This window comes from Maniola hyperantus, chromosome 11 (genome assembly GCF_902806685.2).
Source record: "Maniola hyperantus chromosome 11, iAphHyp1.2, whole genome shotgun sequence".
NCBI classification, from domain to species: domain Eukaryota; kingdom Metazoa; phylum Arthropoda; class Insecta; order Lepidoptera; family Nymphalidae; genus Maniola; species Maniola hyperantus.
This window is the reverse complement of record NC_048546.1, coordinates 1,269,281-1,295,650: the sequence shown is the minus strand read 5'-3', so window position 1 is coordinate 1,295,650 and position 26,370 is coordinate 1,269,281. Positions and strand designations below refer to the sequence as shown.

General features: G+C 38.7%; 3 protein-coding genes across 5 annotated transcripts in view; 2 read left to right on the top strand and 1 right to left on the bottom strand.

Moving 5' to 3' along the window:
- The window catches only part of LOC117986547 (SCY1-like protein 2), a 92,080-nt gene that overhangs the window by 36,226 nt on the left and 29,484 nt on the right, over positions 1-26,370 (bottom strand). The gene's annotated exons all lie outside the window — the stretch shown is intronic.
- defl (Integrator complex subunit 7) lies at positions 516-20,711 on the top strand. 3 transcript variants are annotated; one of them, XM_069501915.1, is made up of 18 exons: positions 516-535; positions 579-726; positions 798-1,212; positions 1,688-1,800; positions 2,554-2,687; positions 3,330-3,518; positions 4,845-5,002; positions 5,759-5,885; positions 6,595-6,770; positions 8,192-8,377; positions 9,102-9,232; positions 11,374-11,606; positions 13,392-13,540; positions 14,699-14,900; positions 16,493-16,704; positions 17,309-17,387; positions 18,675-18,869; positions 20,310-20,711. In XM_069501915.1, exons 2-18 carry the CDS (start codon positions 639-641, stop codon positions 20,364-20,366), a joined length of 2,844 nt encoding a protein of 947 aa, XP_069358016.1. In that variant the 5' UTR covers positions 516-535; positions 579-638; the 3' UTR covers positions 20,367-20,711. The 3 variants fall into 3 exon arrangements, with proteins under 3 accessions (XP_069358016.1, XP_034829147.1, XP_069358017.1); XM_034973256.2 differs by lacking the exon at positions 516-535 and having other exon boundaries at positions 561-726; XM_069501916.1 differs by lacking the exons at positions 516-535; positions 17,309-17,387; positions 20,310-20,711 and having other exon boundaries at positions 561-726; positions 18,675-18,815.
- Positions 22,258-25,729, top strand: LOC117986420 (TLR4 interactor with leucine rich repeats-like). The gene is made up of 2 exons (XM_034973253.2): positions 22,258-23,550; positions 24,218-25,729. Exons 1-2 carry the CDS (start codon positions 22,439-22,441, stop codon positions 24,480-24,482), a joined length of 1,377 nt encoding a protein of 458 aa, XP_034829144.1. The 5' UTR covers positions 22,258-22,438; the 3' UTR covers positions 24,483-25,729.

The window sequence follows — 26,370 nt, the reverse complement described above, 5'->3', positions numbered from 1 at the left end:
TTTTATTTTCATTAAATATTTTATATGCTCCATGAACATGACGTTAACGTCGAGGCTATCCAGCTCCTCGACAACACAGACCTAATACGTAGACTTAAGAGGACTAAGCCTTTTGAGCTAGTGTAGTTATAGTGAAAGTGTAGTGCTAGTGCAAATCAAAGATCACACGAACAAAGTGAAAGCATAGTGCTAGTGCAATTTAAAGAACACAAGAACAAAGTGTCTTCCAATAAGGTATCTTAACTATAAACTAAGCTAAGTCAATGGACAGATTCTTAGGTATAAGTACGTTTATAAGTTTAGGTTAATATAATATTGCTTATTAGCCTCTTTCATAGGCTAGATTGTAATGGTAGTAAAGTACTGGTGACAGTGCTTTACGACAAAAAAAAAAAAAAAAAAAAAAATTAAATATTTTACAACAGTAACATTTTAGCCTTGGCTTTCCGAACGCACTTGGAGTTGGGAGAAATAAAATGTCAATTATTGTTAAATGTCAATCAATTGTCAATTTGGCAAGCGGTGAAGTAGTGCACACAGACTACAGTGTATATGTAGTGCAGTCACCGACCAGTGCAGTGTTGACAAATACAAATTCCAAATAATTTTATTTCTATTTTTTTTCTTTTAATTTTGTAATGATTGGAATTAGAATGAACACATTTAATGATAGCTCTGGGGAACCAGAACAGGACGCGAACTCCGCTTTAACCGAATTAGATAAAGGTATGAAAATATAACCTCGTTTGTATTGTCGACTTTTGATCAATATATTCTAAAAAAATCTATTGTTTTAGGTCTAAGATCGGGCAAAGTAGGGGAGCAATGCGAAGCCATAGTGCGTTTTCCGCGTTTATTCGAAAAATACCCGTTCCCTATACTAATAAACTCGTCATTTTTAAAATTAGCCGATGTGTTTCGCATGGGGAATAATTTCTTACGTTTGTGGGTATTACGCGTGTGCCAACAGAGTGAGAAGCATTTAGACAAGATCCTGAACGTCGACGAGTTTCTGAGAAGGGTTTTCAGCGTTCTACATTCGAATGATCCTGTGGCGAGGGCATTAGCGCTGAGGACTCTTGGTGCGGTGGCAGGGATAATACCTGAGCGGCAAAATGTGCATCATGCGATCAGGAGGGGGTTGGAGAGCCATGACAACGTTGAGGTGGACGCTGCGATATATGCCACTACTAGATTTGCTGCACATTCCAAGTAAGTACATTCATTATCATCATCATGATCAAGCCATGGACGGCTCACTTCTGAGCGTGTCTCCTCTCAGAATGTGAAGAGTTTGGCCTAGTTCACCATGCTGGCTAAGTGCAGATTGGCAAGCTTCACACACCTTTGAGAACATTAATTTAATATCATAATTGAAAATTTTATAACAAAAATATAAAATTTAATCTTATTATAATTTTTAAATGTTACATGTTCGATGTTATGTTTCAATTTTCATAGGGATTTCTAAATATAGCCTGTCATGCAGGAGTAATGTAGCTTTTACTGGTGAAAGAATTTTCAAAATCAGTTCAGTAGTTCCAAAGATTACTTATTTTGATTATTAGATTTGTTTGTAGGGGACAAACATTATCTCTTTATAGTATTAGTATAGATTTGTTTTCAGTGAAATTGCGCTTATTGTAGTCCTTGGTCTAAAAATGGTTTGTATTTAATTTGTTCCCAGCTCCTTTGCAGTGGCAATGTGCAACAAGCTGTCAGATATGGTGGAATGTGAGAGCACCGGCGCTGAGCGGAGAGCCAAGCTCGTGAGAGCCTTGAGGACTGTTCATGGGGGAGGTGAGCTGTGTGTTGAAGTTTTTAGCCTCATAGAGCATACTTTTTTTTTTAAGAATATTAGTCATGTTAAATGACTAATATTCCCCTTTCCTCTCCAGCGAAGCGTCAGGCTTGTGCTAGGAGTAGGTACGACAATAGAGGAATGGGTGGGATTTGATCCGGCAACCTTTTAGTTTTCAGTGTGGACTGAAAACTGAAACCTCACTAGCTCAACCAGTAAAAGAGTGGTCCTTTACCGGTTGAGCTATTGAGGCTCAAATTTTACCTAGAGTTTATATGTCGAGTATCTAGACTCTGTCTTTTTTGACAATCAACCGTGTCACTAAGCTGTGATAGCCTAGTGGTTAGGATGTCCGCCTTCTAATCGGAGGTCGAGGGTTCGATCCCGGGCACGCACCTCTAACTTGTCAAAGTTAAGTGTGTTTTAATTAATTAAAGATCACTTGCTTTAACAGTGAAGGAAAACATCGTGAGGAAACCTGCATGCCTGAGAGTTCTCCATAATGTTCTCAAAGGTGTGTGAAATCTACCAATCCATACATGGCCAGCGTGGTAGACTATGGCCAAAAGCCTTCTCACTCTCGAGAGGAGACCCATGCTCTATAGTGAGCCGGTGATGAGTTGATTATGACAATGCCGAACCATGTCACTATTCCACTTATTGACAGATTATTATTGATAGATTGAATTGAATATTAATTTTGGCCATTAGGTCATTTTAACAACTGATATATTTTTAAAACTTTCTCCTAGCTGTTCGAGCGCAAGGAGTTTTGAAACTTCTAAGATCTCTGCTGGAGAGGTTTCCTTCATCAAGCTCAGTGCGAGCGGCCATCACTGCTCTCACTGCTATTGCTGCGGACACTGTGGTGCATGTGCCTGATCAGGTAAACCGAAATGGCCACCAAACAGAACAGCTGGACACAGAACACCGCCATTAAATTGCAATATTTGCAATGCAAAAAAATATTTTTGTTTTTTAGTAATCTTTATTGCACACACATATTATATGCAGGAAAACAATTGAATAATCGGCCAAGTGCGAGTCAGACTCGCTCACTGAGGGTTCCATACTACAATCGTATTTTATCGTCATTTTGCACAATAAATCAAAAACTATTAAGCCTTAAAATAAATAAAAATCTGTTTTAGAATGTACAAGTAAAACCCTTTCATATGAAACCCCACTTAGTATCTTACTAATATTATAAATGATATAAAATTGAACTGTACAATATAAAATTGAAAATACTAATTATTTTTTCATGAACACCATAGATGAGCACATTCAAATTTTTTTTTTTATGTGATCACAAATTCACGATTTTCGGATTTATTTCTTTACTTGTGCTATAAGACCTACCTACCTACCAAATTTTATGATTCTAGGTCAACGCGAAAGTACCCTTTAGGTTTTCTTGATAGACACGACGGACAGACAGACAGACAGACAGACAACTAAGTGATCGTATAAGGGTTACTTTTTCCTTTTGAGGTACAGAACCCTAAAAAACTATGTTTTGTTAAAGGTGGAGCTCCTTCTAAGTATAGCAATGAATGATGCTCGCTCCGTAGTCCGCCGCTCGGCTTTACTAGGGCTGAAGAAGTTAGCTGAACACGCAGCTCTATGGCCCGCTGAGTGTATTCGGGATTTGGTTCATGCGGCCACGGCGACTCAGGATCCAGAACATACCATGCTATGCTTGCAGGTTATGCAGGTCAGTATAGTGTAACCAGAACGCTAGCAAAAACTTAGCGTTCTTGTTATACTACCTAAACACAATCCAATACCAATAACAATTTGCCTCATTTTATAGTTTTAGTAATTAAGTATTTTTCAAACTCGCAATGCAAAACTCGGGTCAATGGCCCCGCCTACGATGCGGCATTGACTCCGAGTGACCAAGTTACGCAACTTTGACCTTTACCGTCAGTTAGATGTTTCAATATATGGTGGAACTTTTACAAAATGTAGGAATTTTTTAAGTATTTTTTTGCGTTCTTTTTTATAGTATCATATCAGTAATGATCAGTACTATCACCTGTTTTCGTTTTTGCGTACACCCTGTATATTTCGCGGTCGCGAAAATATGAATAGACCAGCTGATGTCCGCGACTTCGTCCACGTTGGTTTAGGTCTTTGAAATCCTGTGCGAGCTCTTTGACTTTCCAGGATAAAAATAGTCTTGTTACTCTCCAGTATTTAACTGTAAAAAGTTCGTAAATGCAAAAGATTTCGCTGATCTGTTGGTCCGTTGTGGGATGTGGTGTGATTGAACGACAAACCAATTCGCTTGTATAATAATACACTAGCTGCCCCGGCGAACTTCGTACCGCCTAACAGTCGATTCAAATTTTTTAAATTTCTCTCTCCGTAAGAACCATCATCGTACTTCAAGGAATATTATAAAAAAGAATTAGCGAAATCGGTTCAGCTGTTCTCGAGATTTGCGATCAGCAAGTAGCAACACATTCTGCAATTCATTTTTATACATGTAGATATGGGTAGTCATGTATCGGCACACTGCAATACGCTACAAATAACTATCATAAATGACATGACAACGCCACGCGTCCCATGTAGGTAAGTGGCCATATAAGCCAACAATATTTTGACCAATTATTATGATTACATGAAAAAATTTATTATTTATATTTTAGGAAAAACAACTTAAATTTATTAAATTGCATAAAAATATGTCATGTACTTACTTAACTACATATCAAATTCTGACCAAACTGATTTTTTTATTCATATCCATACTAATATTATAAATCCTGTGTGTGTGTCTGTCTGTCTTTCCGTCTGTCTGTCTGTCAGCTAGCTTTTCATGGCCCATCCGTTTAACCGATTTTGATGAAATTTGGTATAGAGATAGCTTGCATCCCGGGGAAGGACATAGGCTACTTTTAATTCTGGAAAATTAAAGAGTTCCCATGGGATTTCTTAAAACGTAAATCCACGCGGACAAAGTCGCGGGCATCATCTAGTGATAAGATAATTATAAATGAGGTGTGTATAAAGTTCTAACAATAACCCCCAGATCCTCGTCCGTTGTCCTGCCGTATGCGCGTCAGCGGGCAGTCCCATCGGCACCTCTCCCAGTGCGCTGCGGCAGTTCTGCAGCGATGCAGCATTAAGTGTGGACATGCAGCAAGCCGCCATTGCGGCTGACGTGCTCACTAGGATTGTGGTTCACTGGTAACTAAAAAAATAAAAATCTTTTTTATTCGAATAAACTTTTACAAGTACTTTCGAATAGTCGGATGCATCTACCACTGATTTGGAATGCCTTTCCTACCGAGAAGAACCAGCAAGAAACTCGGCGGTTGCTCTTTTCAAATATTTGATATAGACACACACAAACACACCCAGATTCCTCAGACAAACTGACAGACTTTCGTACTTACGTACCACATAAGATAAATCAGAAGGGGGGGGGGGAGGTGGTTAGAGCACCAACACACAACTGTTAGCTTTAGTTTTAAGTTTGCGTTATAATTATCACCACTATGGCACCGATTCTAAGCACAACCTAATTTTAGAGTATTCGCACCCTCTTCTTACTATTGTAATATGAAAAGGACAGAAGCAGTTTGACATTTCTAAATTTCATTTTTAGATGGTAAAACCCGTGATTTTAGCACGCACTCGCGAACCTACTGTTTAAATTTGTATTGTGCACTAAAACTTAGAGTCTTTAAATGTGAAAGTCATGTTCCGTTCCTTTTTTAGCATTAGTAAAAAGAAAAGGATGCAGATACTCTAAATTTAGTTTAGAGAGAGACTAGAGAATCGTGGCCTATATCTTACAAATCTAACACCATACCAGACCATTAATAAGAGTAATTTATTACCTATTTTGAATTAATCATTTGACTTTGACTTTGACTAAACACGTGAGTACAGTCGGGAGAGACATTATTTATAATGTACTAATTTACGTAAAATTCGCAGTTATGAGGAGAGTTTACCGGTGGAAGGCGCAGATCTGATGCTGGCACTAGAGTCACTGGTAGTCGCTACGGGTATACCCAACGGTCAGAACAATATCAAACCGTTGCGGATTGCTTTGCGCTGTTTGGTAAGTAGAAAAAATTAAACACGTAATTTAAAAGTTTTATAAAACCGACTACGTTTAATTGTACTTCATCTTTTTCAGCTCGCACATTAATGCACATAAAATTCGCCATTTTGATACACATAACCCTCCTTTTTTTTTTAATAGATATAACGAGCAGGCGGGTCACCTGATAAGTAATTACCGCCGCCCATGAACATTTGCAGCACCATAGGAACCGCCGATGCGTTGCCGGCCTTTTAGGAATCTGTTGGTCCGCCCCTTGAATAACCCCATGTTGTAATCTAGTGGGAACACCACCGATGGGAGTTGGTTCCACAGTTTGCACGGCCTCCTTTTCCGGAGTTTCCTCCTTTTGGGCTCGCCGCAACCGGTTAAAAAGACGAACCCTGCCATAAAACTAACTAAAAAGTGAAAAAAAACACATTGAAAATGGCGCTATACAGCCGCTATATTGAATTTTTTTCAAAAAATTTATAGCCGATGTCACTTGGGATGATGTAAAGATTCTAACGGTATCTCATTATTATTTGTCGTTATAGCGGCAATAGAAAATGCACATTCTGTGAAAATTTTCCACTCTACTTATTGTGGTTCACGAGATACAGTCCACTGACAAACAGACAGATGGACGGATAGTGGAGGCTTACTAATACCTGTTGGTGGCACCTTTTGGGTACAGAACCTAAAAACGTCATCTCATCATCATCAGGTGCAACTCAGCACAGCCCAGCCGGATCTGTACGCACAACGTACCGCGGCTGTGGTGGGGGCCCAAATGGGGGCCGGGGGACAACGACAAGTGGCGCTGTTGGAGGCCCTGGCCGCGCTCGGAGCCCTGGGGGCCCCTGCGTTGCCTCATCTACTACCAGCGTTACAACATGCAAGGTCTTGTGAATCTTCTTTAATCATTTTTTTTAAACTTGAAGCATGTGTTTTGTTGTTTTTGAATTGGTTTGATTCCATAAAGTTAGATGATTTTGTCTTACTACTAGCTTATGCTCGCGACTTCGTCCGCGTGGACTACACAAATTTCAAATCCCTATTTTACCCCCTTAGGGGTTGAATTTTCAAAAATCCTTTCTTAGCGGACGCCATAATGGCTATCTGCATGCCAAATTTTAGCCCGATCCGTCCAGTAGTTTGAGCTATGCGTTGGTAAATCAGTCAGTCAGTCAGTCACCTTTTCCTTTTACATAAAGAGCCTCAATAGCTCAACTGGTAAAGGAGTGGACTGAAAACCGAAAGGTCGACGGTTCAAACCCCGCCCGTTGCACTATTGTCGTACCTACTCCTAGCACAAGCTTCACGCTTAGTTGGAGAGGAAAAAGTGGAATATTAGTCATTTAACATGGTTAATGTTCTTTTTTTTTTTTAATAAAATAAAAAAATAAAGATAAAAGAACGTGTCTGACGCGTAAAAGAAGTAATTTTTTTAAATGCTAGCTGATTCTTAAAAATACAAGCTGCTGGATAGATTTTATCCAGCAGCTTGTATGCTGATGGATTTGAAATCAGCAACCCCAAATTAGCAAACAGCATTCATAAAATCTGCATCAAAAACTTTTTTGAACATTAAAGCTGTTGGCTTTTTTGTCCCTTTCTCAGCAATATTAGTATCTACAGGATTTCTAATAATTGCTTCAAAACCAGCCTGAAAAATAGTAGCAAACATAATAGTTTAACCTTATTTCAAATTCGTTAAAAGACGCAAAGGTGTAAAGTTTTTTGTGGAATAAATATTTTTGTTCTCATTTATAGGGTTCCGTACCTCAAAAGGAAAAATGGAACCCTTATAGGATCACTTTGTTGTCTGTCTGTCTGTCGGTCTGTCAAGAAACCTACAGCGTACTTCCCGTTGACCTTGAATCGTGAAATTTGGCAGGTAGGTAGGTCTTATAGCTGACATTCGGGGAAAAATCTGAAAACCGTGAATTTGTGGTTACATCACACAAAAAAATTAAATTATGGTCACGAACTAATAATTAGTATTTTCAATTTTCGAAGTAAGATAACTATGTCAAGTGGGGTATCATATGAAAGGTCTTCATCTGTACATTCTAAAACAGATTTTTATTTATTTTTATGCATCATAGTTATTGAATTATCGTGCAAAATGTCGAAAAAATACTACTGTAGTACGGAACTCTCATTGCGCGAGCCTGACTCGCACTTGGCCGGTTTTTTTTTTAAAACCTAGCCACTTGAGCGATGTCGTTTTGTTCGTGATCTGTCATCTACCTGATACCTACTATTTTATATCAATGTCATCTTTAGACCAAGAAATTCAAGTATGTACATATTTCCAGAGAAGCGTGCAAAAAGCCGTCCTACGACGGCACCACTCTAGTGCTAATATGTACAGTGCTGCTGCAAGAGAGAGCCGGCGCCGCTCTCACGCGCAGAATCAATAGGTCCTGGGAACTGAAGATCAAGGACGCCATCCAGGGTGCTGATGGATGGACCAGATATCGAGTTGCTAGGGCTTGCTTGAGGTAACATTTCATAGGACATTAGTAGAATTTATTACCATACTAGCTGATGCGACTTCGTCAGCGTGGAATTAGATTTTTTAAAAATCCTGTGGGAACTCTTTGGCTTTCCGGGGTTAAAAGTAGCCTTTTCAGGTCTTTATCTATACCCATGCAAAAATCACGTCAATCCGTTGCACCGTTGCGACGTTGATTGTAGGACAAACCAAGAAACAAACACACTTTCGCATTTATAATAAGGGTACTGATCAGCTTGTTCTTTTAGGCAAGCATGCTAATATGCATAATCCAGGGTGCTGACGGGTGGACCAGATATCGCGTTGCTGGGGCTTGCTTGAGGTAACATTTTACAGGACATTTATGGAATTTACTTCCACCCTCACCACCTGGATGCCTGGTGCACTTGACAACCCATTGTGCCAGATCTTTTTTCCACGCACATGCAAACTGTGGAACTGTGGGCAAATTTCAAACCCCTATTTCACCCCCTTAGGGGTTGAATTTTCAAAAATCCTTTCTTAGCGGATGCCTACGTCATAATAGCTATTTGCATGCCAAATTTCAGCCCGATCCGTCCAGTAGTTTGAGCTGTGCGTTGATAGATCAGTCAGTCACCTTTTTCTTTTATAGATTGTCATCGCGGTAATAGAAATACACACTCTGTAAAATGTTATTTTCATTAATGATCACATTTTTTCATGAGACTTTAAACAAATCGATCTTTCAGGTATGGACACCACAGTCTAGCAGCAGACATCCTCAAACGTCTATCCGAAGAAGCTCCCAGCGAGTCCGCCCAGCGCTGGATCACTGCTCTGTACAGAGCTGCCGCTGCCGACTCCAAGTTGCTGGAGGACGGTAAGTACTCCCTCAACATGACACATCTGTTACGGCTAGTTTTTTTTTTTATAAACCTAGTACCTATAAACCTTTTTTTAACCGACTTCAAAAAAGGAGGAGGTTCTCAATTCGTCGGAATCTTTTTTTTTTTTTTTTTTTTAATGTATGTTCCCCGATTACTCAAAAACGCCTGGACCGATTTTAAAAATTCTTTTTTTGTTTGAAAGGGTATACTTCAAAGTTGGTCCCATTTCAATTTGGTGAAGATCTGATGAACATCTTCGAAGATAGATACTGGAACTCCTCAACGGATAAGAGTAAATTGCTCGCGATCAGTGTAATAGCTTAGTAAACAGTAGATTTTTAACCAGTCATAGCATAATTCCATGGGGCCACTAAAAATTGTGAAATAAAAATTTTTTACAAAAAAAATAAAAACCGACTTCGTTACATAAACACTAAAAATTGAAAAATAATTTAATTTATTGAGGTGAATGAGGTGCCATTGTGGAGTCTCATAAAAATATGAAGTCTAGACGATTCGCGCAGCTAAAGCTAATTGGCACCGGCACCAAAAAGTATTATTATGGAACTATAATAACTCTTGTATACATAATATATTCGGTAATAAATTAAATTATTTTTCAATTTTTAGTGTTTATGTAACGAAGTCGGTTTTTATTTTTTTTGTAAAAAAAATTTTTATAAGTCTAGTTCGGACTACATTAAAATAAAATAAAAATAAAAATCTTTTTTATTCAAGTAAACTTTCACAAGTGCTTTCGAATAGTCGGATGCATCTACTACTGGTTCGGAATCCCCTTCTTACCGAGAAGAACCAGCAAGAAACTCGTCGGTTGCTCTTTTCAAATATTTGATATACAAGATTATGCCATGTATAAAATAGTATTTGCAGTGTTGTGCGTTGCTGGAACGAGCTGCAGGTCAAATCCACGCTCTTTTATCATTTAGATAATCAACAATTGAATTGTGTAATATGCTTTTTTCAGGAGCATATTTTTTAGTTAGTTTCATTAGTATTTTAGTCGAGTAGAGAGTAATTTAGTAACTATAAGACCCGCAAACTGCTATTGCGCTGGAACCATGTCTCATTAACATCGAAATGCTGTCATTTTAACGTCAGCCGAATTAAAAATATGCCATCAGCTCGAAATTTCAGTATAGTGCTGACATCACTAAAATGGCGCCCACGCGCTTTAGCAATTTGCTGGACTTATACACATGTCTGAACTCTGAACACCATAATTTTAGTTGAGAAGATTACAGTTTTGGTGTTCAGACTAAAATACTAATATAGTCCGAACTAGCCTATAAGACATTATTGCATACAATTATTTTTAGTTTTTTTGTTTTTTTCCTGTTTATCTCATGTTTTGTGTGCAATAAAGTATTTCTATCTATCTATCTGTCTATCTATTTCAGACTCAGATAGTTTTAATCCTGGAGACCAATACGGCGTTTCGCGTGTTGGCTGTTTTGTACGGCTCTTTAATAGCGATGTGGTGCAATTGATATTTACCGATAAAATATTTATAAATAATTTTAAATACATATCAAAAATTGCGTAACCGGCAGGAATCGGACCTGCATCTTCTGGCCTTCTGATCTTCTGTAAGCGAGACCGTGGCCGAGTGGGCAAGGCATCGGGCTCGAACCCAGAAGATGCAGGTTAGATTCCTGCCGGTTACGCAATTTTTGATATGTATTTAAAATTATTTAGTAATTTCCTTGAAGCGTAGGTAAACACTAAAAAATTATAAAAAATATTTATAGTTTTGTTACGCAGGCGAAGCCAGCGGCTGATACATAGTGAGCCAGCGCAACATGCATTCCCATTCCCACGTACGAATACGACCCGTATAGCTGACGCGGCGTAATACCAGAACCCGCGCGATGTGGGAATCGTAATATTAAGTTAGAATATTCTCATCCTTAGAGATAAGCACTAGTTTTTAGTCTTTTCATTTAAATGTAACTTTGAATATAATTATTATAAGGATATTATCGCCGACTAGTTTTCTTCCATCCACCTCCTGCGAGCCTAAACATTACTGTTTTTTCTTGTGGGATGTGTAATGAGACAAGAAAATGTGTTGAAAATAATTCCAATCAAATCCTGTATTTGTGTTGATTGTCAGGCATATCGGGGCTGGAGGAGGCGAGCGCGGGCTGGGAGTCGTTCAGCGACGGCGGCGTGAGCAGCGGGGGCAGCTGCTCCAGCGGGTGCAGTGGCTGCGCCGCGTGCTCGCCCCTCGCGCCGGCCTGGGCCGCCGCGCGCGCGCAGGCGCTCGCCGCGCTCGCCAGCACGGCGGCCGCGGCGCGCGCGCTGTGCACGCAGCCCCCGCCCGCGATCGCGCTAGCGCACGCACAGGTACCGTGCAGCCAGTGGCGTGCAGGTCATAGAGGCATAAATGCACTGCTTACCCCAGTTGTAATAGCTTAATGCTTATTTTTCATTATAGCCTGCCAGTAAACAGGTTCCTACCAACTAATGCCTACACTGGCCTCAAACCCTGTGCACGCCACTGCGTGCAGCTGGGGGTCTTGGTCTTGTATGCAGGGCATTAGCCCCAAGTTTTGTACGCTGTACATCGCGGGTTTAAAAAATACTAAATAACTGGTACAAGATCAAGAACTGGCTAGGATAGCCAGTTCTTGATCTTGTACCATTTTTAATAATATATATAAAAGGAAAAGGTGACTGACTGACTGACTGACTGACTGACTGATCTATCAACGCACAGCTCAAACTACTGGACGGATCGGGCTGAAATTTGGCATGCAGATAGCTATTATGACGTAGGCATCTGCTAAGAAAGGATTTTTGATAATTCAACTCCTAAGGGGGTGAAATAGTGTTTTGAAATTTTGTAGTCCACGCGGACCAAGTCGCGAGCATAAGCTAGTATTGTATATGTCAACAAACACGCAAATTTGTTCAAGATCAAATCAATGTATGTGTGTAATCTAGATGATTGAAAAATAAACGTTTTATTTATTTATTTATTTAACTAAAACCAGAAGTATAAAGCAAATAGTTGTTAATGTAATATAATAATAGTGCTAAGTTTTTGCTAAGTGTTAATTACTTCCTGTATGAAAGAAATGATAAAATGAAGGAGGGTGTTTGTGCATTCATTCGCATTCGATTTGTTTTCTTAAAAATAAGATTCGTAGTGGATGTTAGACATGTGTCCGCTATAGCTTAACTTAACTGAAAACCGCTGCCGCGCCTATAGCGTACCATAGCGTTATTGTCGTAGCTAACAACGATTATCAGTTATCATCTATGACGAACCACCTGACAACGCAACACTGCCAACTGGCAACTGACAATGCATTGTTTGGTTTTTGGTAACTAGAAACGCAATAATTATGCCTTCTCTTTCTTTCTTTCACTGAAAGCTGAGAAGGAGCGGTTATTGGCTACCGGCTTAGTAACTAAGAACTTGGTAAACCAAAGCCGACCTTATCTCTATTACGCTAAGGCTTAACTGTACAAGTACTTGTCCATTACACTTTGATCTCTCAATCTTAATACAGTTAGCCTTAGAGTAATAGAGATAAGGTCCGCTTTGGTTTATCAATCTTCGTGAAATGTTTTTGGTTAACTGGACTGTGGCAAACTATTCTTGCAGGCGTCCACTATAGTTTGACCTATGTCAATGATCAAATTAAACTTTGCTGCTATGAACTTAAGGTTGTGATTACTTCACGATATTCATGAAAGTAAAATTGGTTTTATTTTAGTGAATATGCGCGCGCTAGCTATACAGACGGTATTGATACGGCAGCTAGCTTAGTTACTACTACGGAAACCGCTGCGCGTTGCGCATATTAAATTAGTTGAAACACAACTCTGATACCGATATTCGGCAACAGTTATCAATATCGGTATTGAAACTAAATAACTGTTGATTAACCGTTGCCATAAATAGCCAATAACGCCCATCTTTAGTGGATGTCATACAAAATGTACGTACGCTTGTGCACTAATTTGGTTCGTATTTATACGGATCTGACAAAATACGATTCAAATGAGTGCCCAAGCATTTATGTACATTTTACATGTACTTCGAATCGTATTTTTACGAAAAGGAATCCAATACGAATGAGTGCACAAACGCCCTCAGGGAACAGTTTTGTGTGTGTGTAGGCGGCGCGCGACCCCGCGGCCAAGGCGGGTGCGTGCGCGGGCGCGCTGCGGCGTGCGTCGCGCGCGCTGGCCGGCGTGGCGCAGCGCTACGCCGCCATCGCGCGCACCGCCTTCCACGCCGACCCCTCCACGCTGCGACAGCTCAGCGTGTATCCTTTGCTAATACACTCCAGTTACCAGCTGCCACACACATTTTCCCCTCCTGCATCATATAAGAATGACGAAAGTGGCTGAAGAAGAATGAAAGAATTTCATGTACATACGTCTAACAAAATGCCATTGTACAACAAGGGCATAAAACAAGCTATTTTGTCCGATACGTTTATCTACCCGAGCCGAAGACGAGGGCATATATTTAAGTCAATTATAAAATGCCACTAAAATCATAGTCGTCTTTATGAGCATGAGAAGTAAAAAAAAAATTTAATAAGAACAAATTTATGCCATAAAATCATGGATGTAGAATCTAGTAGCTACAGATGAAGGTCTCAGCGCCATACGTCATCACAGGTAGGACACACTCATTAAAGACTTTCGTCTTTAGGCTTTGGGGTATCGACGAATTGATGACTTGACGCAATTTTCCAAATGCTGCCCAGCTGTTTTATAATATTATCATCATCATCATCATCATGATCAACCCATCACCGGCTCACTACAGAGCACGGGTCTCCTTCAGAGTGAGAAGGGTTTTGGCCATAGTCACGCTGGCCAAGTGCGAATTGGTAGACTTCACACACCTTTGAGAACATTATGGAGAACTCTTAGGCGTGCAGGTTTCCTCACGATGTTTTCCTTCACCGTTAAAGCAAGTGATATTTAATTAATAAAAACGCACATAACTCATGAAAAGTTAGAGGTGGCGTGCCCGGGATCGAACCCCCGACCTCCTATTAGAAGGCGGACGTCCTAACCACTAGGCTATCGCAGCTTCCACACACAGCCGCCACACAGCTTTTATAATATGCAGAGAGTTAATTGATTTTTTTTTATTTTTTATTTTTTATTTTTTTTATTTAGACAAAAAAAGCGAATAATTCACACCACACTTCCAGACCAAAGCACTAGACAAAAAGCCGCGACTGGTGTTGGCAGTTTGCAGCCCAAATAGACCGTAGTCTGTGCTAGGGCTGACAAAGTTCATCGACCTCATTCATACTATATTATATTATATTATATTATATACTATACTATATTTATACTATACTATATATATATTCATACATTACTAAAACTATACTTTATTTGGTGCAACAGTGTTAATACATACGGAGTATTTATTTTATTAACCTTGACCTACCGACCAGTTCGCAACACACCTACGCTTCGCTAGCCCAGTTTCTGGACAGGATAACCTCCAGCCAGCAGGAGCGACCGGAGTTGGTCAGCAAAGAGATAAAGGCGTCCAGTCTAGAGGAGACCATAGCCTTGGCGCCGTCTATATCGCTCGCGAAGATCTCTGCCAAGCTGTTTGACAACCCTACTACGAGTCCGGGGATCACGCATAGAGTAAGTTGTTTTTTTTATTAATAAAAAGCAAACGTGCAGGCCTTGTGTTAAGTAATTATGTTTCTATTTCATATGAGTTGTTAGAGGGTAAAGACCTAAATGGCATATTAAAATGTTGTTATTATTTTGTGTTAATGTGTTTATGGCACCGATTCCTTTGTCTTACTTTAAACTAAATTTAGAGTATCTGCATCCTTTTCTTTTTAACAATGCTAAAAAAGGAACGGAACATGACTTTCACATTTAAAGACTCAAAATTTTAGTGCACAATACAAATTTAAACAGTAGGTTCGCGACTGCGTGCTAAACTCACGGGTTTTACCATCTAAAAATTAAATTTAGAAATGTCAAACTGCTTCTGTCCCTTTCATATTACAATAGTAAGAAGAGGGTGCGAATACTCTAAAATTAGGTTGTGCTTAGAATCGGTGCCATTATTTTATTTATCTACACCCATGCTTTAAATCCTCTATAAAAGATTCTGAAACAGCTTATTGCCAACATTAAAACACCCAATATCTTAATAACCATTAAAGCATCCAAACTAGTGTTATAATGTTGTACTGAATTTCATTATAACACTCCTGTGAAAAAGAGACAACGCTATATTGCTGGCATAACGAGACAGATTTATGCCAGCAGTATAGCGCTGTCTCTTTTTCATAGATAATTAGGTATTAAAACACTCAAGTCGTACTATTATCACACGAGGCGAAGCCGAGTTTCGTGTTTTAATGCCCCTCTTTATACAACAGTGGCATAAATAACTATAATAGTTTTTAAATAAAAAGATTTCAAAAGTCGCAAAATTTTGCATAATAATTTTGCCATTAAATATGATGAATATTATTCATGAATGTTGGCCAGAGTACAACAATCATAGTGTGATCCTCAGAATTTAATACTTAATACAATTTTTAGCGTTTAAACAATCGTGAGTGATTTCCATTATACATATCTCACACCCGGCTTTACTCACGTGTTGAGTCGACGCTAGCCCGACTAGTTTCGATCCCATCCGGGATTCTTTTTCACAGAGACTCAATTCGTGCACGCGTCGCGGTTGAGATCCTGTAAAAAAGGACCCCGGTTGGGTTCGATACTAGTTGGGCTAACGTCGACTAAACACGCTAAAGGTTTGTACGCACCTGCGCGGCGCGGCGCGGCGCTTCAGCGAGCTGCACGTCGCGGCACAGAGCGTCAAAATATCATTTCTATCATTTTGTATGGCGCATATCGCACTAGAGCGGCGCTGCACAGCGCTTCACCGCGCGCTGCCGCGCGGCACGGCTGCAGAGAATATTTTGAAGCGCAGCGAAGCGACGCGCAGTGCAGTGACGCTAGTGCGACATACCCAGCGGCGCAGCACGGCGCTTCGCGCTCGTACGCGAACGGGTATAAAAGTGACGCGAGCTGCCGCGTACTGAAGTTGTAGTGCGGTAGGTTCCGTTGAGCGGCCTGAGGTTACGCGTTCTGCAGTCGGACTGAAGCGACGCGCCGCGCCGCTCAGGTGCGTACAAACCTTAAGCCGGGTGTGAGATATGTATAATACAATTTTTAGTGGGAAATGAAACGTTTTTGTTTGCTTTCAGCACGCGGAGGCAGTTCTAGCGGCCGTGCGGGCGTTATCAGTCGGCACGTGTTGGCCGCGCGACGTGTGCAGCGGCGGATGCAGCGGCGCGCTTTGCCGCGTGTCTCTGAGCCCCGCCCACCGCCCGCCCCCCGCGGACCACGCCGCCACGCTACCGCTGACTCATCGACTAGCCCTCAAGCTCGAAGGGGTCATACTGCCGCCACCGGAGAGGTAATGTACTCTGTCTCAGTAGGAAAGTACAGAATCCCAATTGTTCCAACAATAATTTGACGCTTAAAAATAAGTATTCATTTGTGTTATATTTTTTTAGTCTCATTTCAAAATATATTTTTTGTATCTAAACTACCTTTATAAAGTGAAAGTATAATGAAATAGAAATTAATTTTAGAAATAAGAGTGTGTTAGAACTTAGAATGTGTAGAATATAAGAAAATAGTAATTAAGTATAAACGTTAAAAAAAAAATTGTAACATTATATTATACCTAGTAGTTAATTTAGTTTTTTTAACATATTTATTAATTTTACAGTAGAACGTTTACCTACTGTTTACTTTTTAACCATACCTACAGACATACTGAATGGAATCTTTACCTACTTAAATTGTTATCCCCTTTGTAACTCTGATATCTGTACGGAATTTGCATGCAGTGTTTACCTACTTTTAAATGATTTAACATAGTTGTGCATGATAGAAAAACATATGTATTTATTAAAGTTAGTAAGTTTTATGTTAAAATCGCTAGTAAACCATTCAATAAAAATAAAAAATAAAAAAAAATATTCATATCAAAAATAAGCAATATTTTATTTCAGCAAACGGAAGCCAAAACGTCAAGTGAAAGGTGTTCAAATTACTGTCACCGCCACTCCTCACCCGCGCACCAACGAAAAGGTACATATAGTGTGGCAATAAAACATACAAGATTATATATCTCACATTTACACTATGTATTACAAAATATTGTATGGTTCACATTTATGTTATGTATATCTACAAGATATTAACGGCAAGCGGCGCAAGTATGCCTCTCTTATAGAGAGTTACATTTTTGTGCCGTTTGCCGTGGATACCCTGGGGCCATGGAGTCTTAGTGCTAAAAAAAATTTACGAGACATTTCACCGCGATTAATAGCCTCAACTGGTGACAGAAGGGCTGGCTCATTTTTTGCGCAACGGATCAGCCTGGCTGTCCAGCGCGGAAATGCAGCCAGTATTCTTGGCACCATTCCACGCGGTCATGATTTATATAGTAATTAGATAAGGCTAGCTTTAAGTTTTATTGTATTTATGGTTCACATTTATATTATGTACTAACTGACCCGGCGAACTTTGTACCGCCTAACAGAGGCATTGTAACAGATGGCAAGGATACCCCATACTTAAAATTTATAGGTAGGATTTGATTTAAAAAAATCTCTCTACTTCTACTCTCATAGTTTTTACTAGCTTATGCTCGCGACTTCGTCCACGTGGACTACAAAATTTCAAATCCCTATTTCACCCCCTTAGGAGTTGAATTTTCAAAAATCCTTTCTTAGCGGATGCCTACGTCATAATAGCTGTCTGCATGCCAAATTTCAGCCCGATCCGTCCAGTAGTTTGAGCTGTGCGTTGATAGATCAGTCAGTCAGTCAGTCAGTCACCTTTTCCTTTTTAACCGACTTCAAAAAAAGGAGGAGGTTCTCAATTCGTCGGAATCTTTTTTTTTTTTTTTTATGTATGTTCCCCGATTACTCGAAGACGCCTGGACCGATTTTGAAAATTCTTTTTTTGTTTGAAAGGGTATACTTCAAAGTTGGTCCCATTTAAATTTGGTGAAGATCTGATGATGATGATGATGATGATGATGATCATCTTCGAAGATAGATACTGGAACTCCTCAACGGATAAGAGTAAATTGCTCGCGATCAGTGTAATAGTACGTAATTTTTTGGGGTCGGTGCCAATGAGGTGCCATTGTGGAGTCTCATAAAAATATGAAGTCTAGACGATTCGCGCAGCTAAAGCTAATTGGCACCGGCACCAAAAAGTATTATTATGGAACTTTATTAACTCTTGTATACATAAGATATTCGGTAATAAATTAAATTATTTTTCAATTTTTAGTGTTTGTGTATCGAAGTCGGTTTTTATTTTTTTTGTAAAAATTTTATATATATAGAAGATAATCCCTTCCAGACGGTAGAGTTAACCAACATACCGCCGTCTCTGACCGCCGTGCAGACCGTAGCGCCGCTGCGGGATTTCTTCTCCGCACAGCAGCTAGTGAGCGTGTCTGCTCCCGGCTTGTATACGGTGGCAGTGGAGGCCGCGTTCGTGGACGAGCAGGGCGAGCTGTGGCATACGGGGCCCCGCACCTCCATTGTTATCAAGGTAAGTGCTACTATACCCTATCCGCGAAGTTAGTATAGCGCTCTCTCTGTCATGTAATCCCATACAAATGATAGGGCCAAAAAAATTCAGTGGGCGTTAACCATTTTGAGTCACCGACCGAGATATTTTAACGTGTTAAAAAAACCCGACCAAGTGCGAGTCAGGCTCGCGCAAAGAGGGTTCCGTACTACAGTCGTATTTTTTCGACATTTGCACGATAATTCGAAAACTATGATGCATAAAAATAAATAAAAATCTGTTTTAGAATGCACAGGCAAAGCCCTTTCATATGATACCCCACTTGATATAGTTATCTTACTTCATTTTAATTTTTTTCTTGTGATGTAACCAAAAATTCACGGTTTTTAGATTTTTCCCAGCATGTCTGCTATAAGACCTACCACCCTGCCAAATTCCATGATCCTAAGTCAACGGGAAGTACCCTCTAGGTTTCTTGACAGACAGACAGACAACAAAGTGATTCTATAAGAATTCCGTTTTTCCTTTTTTAGGTACGGAACCCTAAATGACGTTTAGGGTTAAACCGACCTACGGGAAAATACGTGACGTCATTATTCGCTTTCCGTACAGCTATACAAAAAAATCCCGTGATTTTATTACTATAGTCCAAGACTTTATTGATGATGCAGTCTTGGGTGGAAGCGAGCTAACTTGGAAGGGATGTAGTCGTTTCTTATTAAAGTCCACAACATCGTTGCTTCACTTATCGATAGATTTCGGATAGATTGGTTTATTGATTCCGTTCCGTTTCTTTTTCATAAGAAAAAGAAACGGAACGGATGTTTTTAATTTGGTAAATAATTATACCAAATTAAAAACATGTATTTTTTTAGGGAAAAACGGAACCCTTATAGGATGTAGCTTTAGTTTTAAGTTTGCGTTATAATTATCACCACTATATTATCTTACAAATCTAACACTATACCAGACAATCAATAAGAGTAATTTATTACCTATTTTGAATAAATCATTTGACTTTGACTTTGATCACATTGTTGTCTGTCTGTCTGTCTGTCTGTCAAGAAACCTACAGGGTACTTCCCGTTGACCTAGAATCATGAAATTTGGCAGGTAGGTAGATCTTATAGCTGATATTTGGGGAAAAATCTGAAAACCGTGAATTTAGGGTTAGGTCACACAAAAAAAATTAAATTGTGGTCATGAACTAATAATTAGTATTTTCAACTTTCGAAGTGATCATATGAAAGGTCTTCACCTGTACATTCTAAAACAGATTTTTATTTATTTTTATGCATCATAGTTTTTGAATTATCGTGCAATATGTCGAAAAAATACGACTGTAGTACGGAACCCTCATTGCGCGAGCCTGACTCGCACTTGGCCGGTTTTTTTTTGTTCTTCTTCTGGCTTTTACACAGATTAGCCAATGTGAGGTAAACATGTATTTTCTATGTTTAGGCTCACGAAGATCCCAGCACCAAAGGAAACAGTCAGACAACGCGCGGACGTTTTTAAACATGACAATTATTATTAATTATTTAAGAATTACGGCGATTACACACTGCAGTTCCGTCATCCGTGAGAATAGCAGCGATTATCGACGACATATGTCATAAGCTCCCATACAAAACAAAAATGGAACGTATTTTCACGGACTCGGATCGGATGGGTGTGTAACCGCCGTTACTAATAAGTAATAAAATAATTAAGTAAGTAAAATAAGTAAAATAATAATTTTCCATTAAATATATTCAATAAATTATAATAGTTTCAACTATGCGTTTTATTTATCAAAAGATACCTACTGGATAGCCAAGCGCTAGTCTATAAATTAAAAAAATATAGTTCCTAGAACTTAACTACAAAAATTCCATTGAGCTTAATTGGTTAATATTCAAATGAGAACCAAATTACATTTGTTAGAAGCGTAGGTATAATCCCCAAATTGCTATTGCGCTGGAACCATGTCTCATTAACATCGAAATGACGTAATTTTGACGTCAGCCGAAATAAAAATATACCATCAGTTCGAAACTTCAGTCTAGTGCTGACGCCACTAAAATGGCGACCACGCGCATTAGCAATTTGCGGCACTTGTACTATGAATTACGAATACACCCCTCTTAAACTAAATGCACAGATGATCGCTTTGGTCCGCCCGTGAGTCAATATTAGACGTCATCTCACAAGGTGTTCAGATGATGTCATGTTACAAGGTCAGGTAGACAAAAGTACCTTGACTTTGTATAATTATGAATTACGTAGCGTTAAGGCGGATTCACATTTATTCGTTAACAGCATCTAGATCTGAGACTAAGAATCAAGAGACTTGTCAGACGCGTATACCCGAAAGAGACAAAACAAAAAAAGAAATAATACTCACGTATGAACGGTTATGTTTCATAATTTGCGTTCGCTACAACTTTTACACAGCAATGCACCATAAATGGCTTCTACACACCTTCAATACTAAATTTAAAATAGAAAACTAAATAAAAACTCGTAATATTCGCAATAAATTACTATCACAGAGGTTTGTTGGGCACAAACTACAACGTGCCCAACAAAAAAAAGCTAAATTATGACAAAGACAAAACACTGTGTTTATGTCTCTATCACTCTTCAGAGCTTTTCTATACACCTAGCTTGCTCTAACAAGGTATTATTATTTTAATGCCAAGTCTCCTTTAATACTTAGTCTAAAATCTAGGTACTCGAATGACTTTAAGTTTAAGGCTGCTGAGTAATATGTTTAAAACTGGATAAGTTTTTATTGTGAAATGGTGAAAATAAAAAAGAATACCCATTTATTTAGAATGTTTAGCAAATAGCAGATTTGCTAAACATTCCCTATTTTGATAATTTGTTGACAATAATTATTAAATAAGTATGTAAAATAATTGATGTAATGTAAGTGATTTTGTAAAGTGGTGATAATTAATAAAATAATTAAAAAACCGACTTCCACTACAAAGTAAAAAATAACTTTTGATATATTTGATAACTGATGCATTTGTCTGTTTTAGCGAACTTAGGAACAAATTAAGCTTGTAGTTCCTTAATACACCCATAACAGTGTGCCCAGTGCCTGCACTTTGACGACTATGTGCAAACATGGGCATACTCGACATCGTTCATTTGCATTTCTTCGTCCGTTTTCAAACGAATTTGAACGAACAAGTGTAACTCCGCCGTTACTGCTTATTAGTTTTCTATTACGTGTTTTCATCGCAGTCAGTAACGAAGAATACTTCTAGTCGTAAAAATTAAATGTGCTAAATAATTGAATGTGCTAACTAAATTGCTGTACTTTGTGCGATCAAATTTTTTTAATTAGGTACTAAATTAGGCAGTTCAACAGACTTCAATGAATTCAATAACAGATAAAATTTGTCGTAAATAGAACAAAATGAGCGATAAGTATCGCCTACTTTTGTAAGGTAAACACGAGTGAAATGTATGAGTACAATAATCAAATAGGTATCAGTATCACTGATAAATACTAACGGACGTTACTGATAACTGATAACAATAGCAACATACTATCATAATGTACCGCGCACTTGACGAATCACGACATCCACAAAATGCGGATATTTTGTGCGATTCTCATCTTTATGGTGTGTAGTATTAGAGGTGAAAGTTCTTTGATATGTGACAGTGAATTTTGTGTATGCCACCACAATAACAAAGGTGATCGCGAAGTTTTTGGCGAAATCGTGGACTGTTCGTACGATCCGAATTTGTTGAAGAAAAACTTTGCTCTACCAGAAACAGCGTATACTCTGAATTTATCAAGAAACAACTTAACTAAGGTTCAATTTTCGCTTGTGCTAAAATCGGACACATTATCAGAGTTGTTATTGAATAGCAATCAAATTACAGATATATCTCCTGATGCTTTCCGTCTCTCAAATCTAAAAAGACTGGACTTAAGTGACAATGATCTCCAAATCATACATAAAGGAACATTCGATCGTTTAAATAAGCTAGAATATCTAAATTTAGCGAACAATAAATTCGCTACTTTCGAGGAAATAACTTTTCACCACTTGAGGGATTTGAAAGAAATAGTTTTAGACAATAACAACTTAGGACCGAGTCTTGAAGACAATAATCTATTCGATCGAAATGGATACGGATTGACTCAGAAAATACAGTCTTTATCTATAAGCGGAATCAACTTGGAAATAGTTCATGAAAATTTCTTCGTCTACGCATTTGACTTGAAAAGGCTGATTATTTCTAACAATAATTTAAGTGAGACTTTCGAGTTTCCGTTTACTTTAGAATATCTGGATATCTCGAACAATCCTATTAGTGAGATATCCGAAGAAGATTTTATTAATTTAGTTGCATTAAGAGTATTAAAATTGAATAATTTGATGATAAAAGAGATTCCTGGCTACGCGTTTGAATCGTTACACTCTCTTACGAATTTGGAATTGGAAAGAAACAAAAATTTAGTAAACTTTAGTGCTACAGCATTTGGAATGGAAGTTCTTGAAGATGCAGATGATTTTGTGCTGGAAACTCTATCGCTCAAAGGATCCAGGTTGACTTCTTTAGACGAGCAACTGAAGGTACCTTTTGGGCAACTGATAAGACTGGATTTACAAGGCAACTTCTGGAATTGCGACTGCAATCTGAAGTGGATAAAGAAACTGCAAATACATCCGGATGATTATGACCACTTAAGGTACGTGTCCAAAGCTACTTTGTAATTAATTTATTAATCAACTTGAAAAAAAGAAGATTCTCTATTCCATCCTTAAATTAACTTGCCTAAAAATCAATTGGGTAACCAAAGCTACTTTTGAATTTATTTTTGTAACGAGGGGGCTGGTTTTTTTTTTTTCGAATCGATGTGTGCTGATGGTTCTATCAGACCTGTGCTGCGTAAATCACCATGTTGCAACTTCAGATGGACTATTTTGTTTTGCGATAAATTGTACCCAATGCAATTGGGTATTTGACTACATCAAAAATAAATTATTTCTCAGTGATTATTAAATAGAGGGTCTTCCAAAATACGTAAAATCCACGTCCTTTGTTGGTTTTAAGTGTAATAACCATTTTAAATTATCGATTAAACTAAAAAAAGCACGTCAAATGATTGTGACGTCACACACCGGTATTTCATAGAATCTCGCATACTAAGCGCGCGTTTTGACGTTTGATAAAAAGGTACTGATTTGACTAGCTGTCAAATACCGTATTGATTGGTTATTATCATCATCATCATTCCATCCCGCTACTGAATATATGAATGAGGAGGCCTGTGCTGTGTGTGTGAGGCCGATCGATTGGCATTCGCCGTGGGAATTACCACAACGTCACTAAAATATGAACACCTTTTTTTACAGATGCTACACACCAAAACAGCTATACAACAGTCGAATATTCGATCTCGACGAAAAATTCTTCACGTGTGCAATCAAAAGCCCCAGCCGCCATATTGTCGTGACGATATCCGTGATAACCTTCTGCCTGCTGCTCACTTCGCTCGCGGTGTGGGTGTATATGTTCATGCCTAGATCACAGACCACGTGTGATCTTGCCCATATGTACTCTGGTGCGGGATATTCTATGTTGCCCGTTCAAGCCAGCACTATGAGAGATCCATTATGAGATGTACTATGATGGTTTTTTTAAAGTTTAAACCCCTAAATAGATCTCAGGACTCGGTATCTACTGGTTTTGTAATCACTGTATATCATTACATTAAAATACATTTTACATTTAATACGGAAACCTGGTTGTCAAAAAAAATTATTGTATAAATAAATCGTAAGCTGTAGTTATAAAAATCTTAACGTTTAAACTATCGTGAGTGATTTCCATTATAAATATAGAAGAATTCAGCTTTTCTCACGTATTTAGTCGACATACGCCGAGTCTCAATAGCGACGCGTTTGCGAGCTGAGTCCCTGTGAAAAAGGACTCCGGATGGGTTCGAAACTGCTTAGTCAGGCTTACGAGTTCGTCGACTAACCACGTGAGTCGTGAGTACAGCTGGATTCTTCTATAACATTAATTAATTTCTTGTTATTATATAGGTATGCGGTATGCAGTTTCACTAAAATGGCTTATGGGTTAGGATGCGTTCAATTCCTTGATTTTTACGTCAAATGTTACCCGCAACCCACGTCCCTCACGAGCCGTCTTAGTCAAACAATAACTTCCAGGAGGTTGAGGTGTAAAAAAAAAAGAAGATAGCTAAAATTCACTTGATATATTTATAAAATACAAAAAGTGTACAAACTGCTCACAGCGATTACATTACATCTTAGTATGTTGTGAACTGCTCACAGCGATTACATCTTAGTATGTTGTGAACTGCTCACAGCGATTACATCTTAGTATGTTGTGAACTGCTCACAGCGATTACATCTTAGTATGTTGTGAACTGCTCACAGCGATTACATCTTAGTATGTTGTGAACTGCTCACAGCGATTACATCTTAGTATGTTGTGAACTGCTCACAGCGATTACATCTTAGTATGTTGTGAACTGCTCACAGCGATTACATCTTAGTATGTTGTGAACTGCTCACAGCGATTACATCTTAGTATGTTGTGAACTGCTCACAGCGATTACATCTTAGTATGTTGTGCTTCAAATTGTATAACAAGCTATATTTGTGCTTCGTAAACATTCAGATACAACTAATGATTTTAAGCTTATTTCGTGGTTTAACGATATATTTTAATGTATATAACGGGTAACGGGTAAATAATGGGTACCTACATACCACGATTATTTTAAAAAAATTAATCGTGGTATGTACCCGTTATATACATTAAAATATTCAGATACAAGATGCGAGATTCAGTCCAATTGTAAGTATTTTCTATTAAAATAAATAATTATTCTAGTCTAGCTATTCATTTCCACAGATTAACGTAGCCTGAATTCTAAAGTGCATCAAAGTGTACAAACGCTAGAGCCAAAAATATCAGTGGGCGTTAACCATTTTGAGACACCAACCAATCACAAGCATGTTTTCAAATTCAAATATTTCAATTCGAAAATGTATTAAAAAACATTCAAAACTAGAAAACAGTTTCGTCTGTGATTGGTTGGTGCCTCAAAATTACTAGACAAAACGCTGGACACGGCCACTTCCATATAAATTACAGATTCTAACGATCGCCGTCGACTGAGTTGCCGGGCGACTAGTCGACCGTGCGTATTGGATCTTATGAAGCCTATAGTTAGCAACCATGTCTCGAATTTAAGCGTTTAAACTATCGTGAGTAATTCCCATTATACATGTCTCACACCCGGCTTTACTCACGTGTTTAGTCGACGTTAGCCCGACTAGTTTCGAACCCTTCCGGGGTCCTTTTTCACAGGGACTCACGCACGCGTCTCAACCGCGTCGCGAAGGGTTGTGAGACATGTCTTGAATCCACATGTCATCATTGGCAAGTGGCAACACGCACTGTTCGAAGACTTTGGTCATCAAGCACTGAGGAATTTTGGACGAGAAGACATCTCGACTTTACTTAAATT